The sequence below is a fragment of the Muscardinus avellanarius genome, assembly GCF_963383645.1.
Source record: "Muscardinus avellanarius genome assembly, chromosome: 15".
Taxonomy (NCBI): domain Eukaryota; kingdom Metazoa; phylum Chordata; class Mammalia; order Rodentia; family Gliridae; genus Muscardinus; species Muscardinus avellanarius.
This window is the reverse complement of record NC_137801.1, coordinates 7,515,072-7,520,279: the sequence shown is the minus strand read 5'-3', so window position 1 is coordinate 7,520,279 and position 5,208 is coordinate 7,515,072. Positions and strand designations below refer to the sequence as shown.

At 59.9% G+C, this 5,208-nt stretch overlaps 1 protein-coding gene across 1 annotated transcript; it reads right to left on the bottom strand.

Annotated features, from left to right (window-relative positions):
- Positions 1–1,309: 1,309 nt before the first annotated feature.
- KCNF1 (potassium voltage-gated channel modifier subfamily F member 1) lies at positions 1,310–2,797 on the bottom strand (the record flags this gene model as incomplete). Its single annotated transcript, XM_080711172.1, has 1 exon — positions 1,310–2,797. The coding sequence occupies one exon, from the start codon at positions 2,795–2,797 to the stop codon at positions 1,310–1,312; it is 1,488 nt and encodes a 495-aa protein (XP_080567298.1).
- Positions 2,798–5,208: the final 2,411 nt, after the last annotated feature.

Below are 5,208 nucleotides of genomic sequence, written 5' to 3'. Positions count from 1 at the left end.
AGGTGGGGGTGACTGAGAGCCAACCCCCCCATCTAAGCCCTCCACCTTGCGCCTCACTGCAGAGCTCCTCCCTCTGCATCAGCACCCTCAGTGGGGGGATGAACAGAACTCTGGGTTCACGTCCCCCTGAGGCTGAGAGCCAGACAGAGAGAGGGGCCGTGGGCTAACTCAGCCTGTGGCCACGAACAAAGAGACCGTGCCCTGTGCCTCCCTCCCAGCCCAGCCCTGCAGAGGCCAGAGTGGACAACTCGAAACTCACTTCCTTTGTAGCACAGAGCAACAGAAACAGCTACCGATTAACGAAGTACCGGACACTGTGCTAAGAACCACGAATCTTTATAGCCTCACTTAGTAAATAATCAGGATGAGGACCAGAGGTTCATCGACAGGTCATACACCTAGTAGGAGAGGGGGGGTGGGGGCTCCAGACGGGCATTTAAGCCCCGAGGCATCTTGATCTCTTGTTCCCTGGGCTCAAACCCAGGACCTTGATTGTTCGACTGCTGAGGAAGTCCAGCACCTCTGCTGGCCTCCGGACCCTCCCCTCCCAAGCCCAAGCCCAGCCTCTGACCCAAGACCATTTGGCATCAGAGAGGACACCTGGGCTTGGAGACCACCACACCCAGGGCTAAGTCTCTGCTTTCTGTGACCCTGGGCCTCAGTTTCTCCACCTGTAAAATGGGCATACCTAGCTAGCACGGTCACTAGAAAGAAGAGAAGGTTGTGGAAAGGACAGGTGAATGCTGAGTGGCAACCTGGCTCCTCTGGAGACCCCGGGAACTCTCCTTCCTCCCGGGGTGCTCAGGGAGCCAGCCAGTGCTCCCTAGAAGGGAGCGGAGGGGAGGAGTGGCCTGCACAGCCCCCTGGAATGTGGAGAGGCGCCTGGCACTGAACCCTGCCTCCTGGGAGCCTTTCTTTAATTAGCTCTCAGCTAAATTTAGCTGTCCCGCCCCTCCTGGGCTGCACACCTACCTCCTGGCCTGGCACCTCTCTCGAGTGACTGCCAGACAGTGACAGACCCACGATGAGGGAGGGTGCACAGGGCAGGAGTCTTTGCTGAAGGAGACGAGGCAGGCGCCGGCTCCTGCCAGACAGGCCCCTCCACGGCCCCAGCCCTGCCCAGTGGCTCCAGTACCCTCTCCCGGGCTCCTCCATGACAGGAGGAGTCTTACCCAGCCTGGGCAGAGGCCCTTCAGAGTCTGTTCCAGGGAGGGCCGGGGCAGCCTCCTCATGCCCGCCCCACGGTGGTCCATCCCTGTATCCATCCCTCCATCCCCGGCCCGGTCCTCACGGCCTGGGGCACCTCCTCTCACTTGCAGCTCTGGAGCCGGGTCCTATAGTGCTTCTCCTCGGTCAGCAGGGGGATGAAGGTGTCGCTGTGGAAGAGCTTCAGGCGGCTGCCCCAGCTGGCCGCCTCCCGCCCCGCGGGGGGCTCGGGCGGGAGCGTGTCCAGGTCGCTGCGGGAGCCCCCAGGCTTGCCCTCGCTGGCGCTGCCCGAGTTGAGCTCCAGCAGCTCCAGCTCGTGCTTGGCAGCCGTCTCCAGGACCCTCTGCTTGTTGTAGTACCTGACGAAGTTGTTGATGATGGGATGGATGGGCAGGGCGATGGCGATGACCCCGCACAGGAAGCTGATGGCCGCGTTGAGCTTGCCCAGCGTGGTCTTGGGGTAGATGTCACCGTAGCCCACGGTGGTCATGGTGATGATGGCCCACCAGAAGGACTGGGGGATGCTCTTAAACAGGGTCTCGGGGTGGCTCTGCTCCATGGTGTAGCCCAGCGCCGAGAAGACGAAGATGCCCACGGCCAGGTACATGAGCAGCAGCCCGAGTTCCTTGAAGCTGCGCTTGAGCGCGTAGGTGAGGGTCTGCAGGCCGGTGGAGTGGCGCGCCAGCTTGAAGATGCGCGCGACGCGCATGATGCGCAGGGCCTGCACCGCCTGCTGCACGTTGGTCAGCTCCATCATGCGGGCGCCCAGGTGCGTGAGCGTCAGGCTCACGTAGAACGGGAGGATGGCCAGCACGTCCACGATGTTCATGAAGGACAGGACGAAGTGCAGCTTGTTGGGCGAGGAGAAGAGGCGCAGCAGGTACTCCAGCGTGAACCAGCCGATGCACGCCGTCTCCACGCTCTCCAGCGCCGGGTGCTCCACGCGCGCGCCCTCCTCGTCCAGCACCTGCAGCTCGGGGATGGTCCCCATGCACATGACCACCGAGGACACCAGGATGAGCAGGAAGGAGAGCACGGCCACCACCCGCGCCGGGCACGACGACTCGGGCTTCTCCAGGAACTTCCAGACGCACTTCTGGCAGCGGCGCCAGCGGCCCTCGGCCGCGTCCACGCCCAGGTCGTCCAGGATGAGCTGCACGCGCCGCGCGATCTCCGCCAGCTCCTCGCGCTTCTCGCTCAGGTGGCTTTTGCAGCAGTCGTCCAGGAACTTGAGGTCCACCTTCCAGAAGTCCATCTCGTTCTTGAAGCAGATGGGGCAGATGCCCTTCTTCATGTGGACCTCCCCGAAATAGTAAACCTCGATGACACACTTGAAGGCGTCCGGGTCGCGGTCGAAGTAGAACTCGCGCTGGCCGGGGTCGTAGTCGTCGCACAGCGAGAAGATGGTGTCGTAGCCCCCCGCCAGGCAGTTGATGAGCTCGGCCAGCCGGGTCTCCGGGTACCGGCTGAGCAGGTCCCCGTACAGCACCTGCCGCACGCCCCCCACGTTCACCACGATCTCGATGTCGTCGCCGGCCGCCGCGCCCGGGCTGCCCGCCTCCGCGAGGCTGCGCTCCCCGGACCCGTCCATGCCCCCGGCCCCGCGCCCGCCGGCCCCCCGAGAAGGGCGCTCAGAGCGCGCCGCGGCCGGCCGGGGCGCCGGGCATGGGCATGGGGCGCCTGGCCCCCGCACTCACGCGGTCGCGGGCTCCCGGGCCGGAGCAGGGCCCCCCGTGGGCTCAGGCAGCCCTTCTCCTCCTCCGGTCCCCGAGCTGCCGGACCCACGCCGTCCGCCGAGGTGTGCAGGGAGCGAACTTGGACTCGCTTTCTCCCCCCAAAGCCGTTTCCAAACACAATAGGAATTCCAGCCTGACGTCAAGAGCTTTTCAACTGTACCCTCTTCTGGTGAGATTCTGCACCGCACGCGGCAGCTGCAGGGGGACGGGTTAACCCTTGGGCGGCCCGGCACAGCTGCAGCGCCAGCCTCCTCCGCGCCCCCACCGCGGCCCCCAAAGGCCAGGACCCCGGGCGGGCGTTAAAGCCCAAGGCCGCCCCCGGCCGCAGAGCTCCTCTCTGGCTGCTGTTTGAGGGAGTTCATGGCCAAAGAACGCAGCCGCCTGTTGCGCGCTGGAAAAGGAGCTGACCGAGGCCCCCCCGGAGGCGGAGGCTGCGGCTCTGCCCCATCCGTCCACCTGTCACTCTAGCTAGCTGGTCTCGGAAGGTCTCCTGCTGCTTACAAGGCGGATATCTACTCCAGCCTCCTGGGAGGACTGATGGAATGTGTCCCAGGCCGTGCTTTAAAATGAGAGTGAGCCCAGCGTGGCCGCCCCTTAATCCAGGGCGTCCTGACATGGTCCTGACATCGCAGGGCTGACCGGTCCCTGCTGTTCAGCAGATTTAAATTCCTTTTCCTTTGCAATCCAGCTCCCCTGCTACCAGCTTCCAGGGCCCCAGAGCCCCGTGTGCCCACTCCCCACTCCTTGACGAGGCCTGCCTGGTCCCCAGCAGTGCCCCTCGCCCGCTGTCTTGTGCTCTTCAGCGTGGCTGTCTTTCCCGAGCCATCGCAGCAGCCTGTCTGGCTTGGCTGAGAACGCAGAAGCATCTCTGTGTTTCCATCTCGCCCTCACCGTCCACACGGCAGCTCCTGCATGGTCCAGGGGCTGGAGCCTGCTTGGAAAGAGTTCCAGTGGAGGGCGGAACAGGCAGGGCTGGAGGTTTTAGGGCAGGGAAGCCATGCTGGGTGTGGCGGTGGCTGCGTTTCATTGTGGCTGCATCCAGTCCCAGACAGTGTAGATAAGAGGAGCCTGGTGTGCGCTGTGGGCTTTGGGTGATAATGATGCGTCATCCATCATTAAGTTCCTCCGGGCTAACAAGGGTGCCACTTGGGTGGGGGCTTTTTTTTTTCTATCCTGGGGATTGAACCCAGGGGCATTCTATCTCTGAACTATGCCCCCACCCTTATATTTAATTCTTTATTTTGAAACAAGGTGTCACTAAGTTTCGGAGGGCGTCACTAAGTAGCTGAGGCTGTCTGAGATCCTCCTGTCTCAGCCTCCCAAGCGCTGGGATTACAAGCATGCGCCATCACGCCCGGCAGGTGGGGGACTTGATAGTGGGAGGCTGCAGAGGAAGGAGGTCTTGGGAATGAACTCTGTACATTCTGTTTAATGTTGCTGTGAGCCTAACTACTCTTTTCAAAAGGCTACTAAAATGTATTCTATATAGCCAGGTACTATCATCTGATGCCTCCTAGACCTATCTTTTTTTAAAAACAACAACAACAACAACAAAACAAAACAGGGTCTCACTAAGTTGCCGAGGCTGTCCTGGAACCTGCGGTCCTCCTATCTCAGCCACTCAAGTACTGGGATCACAGGTGTGTACCACCACACCCGGCTTATGCTGTTATTTTTTTTTAACTTATGATTATGTCCATTAATGGACCATAAAGTTAATGTGCAGTCCTAGTGACAGCATTTTTATCTTTAACGATATCATGTAAAACTAATGTATCAGAGCACATTATGCAAAATAAATATTTATTGCCTGGCGAAAGTTCTTTTTGCAGATTTTCTCATTCCCATTTAGAATCATGTTACTCCAGAATAGAAAATCGGGGCTCAGAACGGTTGGGTAATAATCACAGTTAGCATTCTTATGACAAGTGCATGTATACCGAGCATTCTGTGAACGCTTTGACTTTCTCTCACTTAATCCCCACCTCGACTGTCTGAGGAAACATAAAGTCAAGTAACGGCCACCAGAGGCCTGCCAGGCTCCGAGCCCCATTTCTCCTGCTCCCCGTTCCCCCAGATCCATCCTCCAAGCCATCTTCCTGCCGCCCCCCTTCTCAGTTGACTTTGCCTGCTTCCTCCTGCCTGCAGGGTGAAGTCCAAATTGCATCTTAGTCTGGCCTTAATGGGTTTAAAAAGACCCTTGTATTCAAATGCTTTGCTGAAACATTTATCAAGCTCCTACGGCACACAGGATCACCACGCCGCA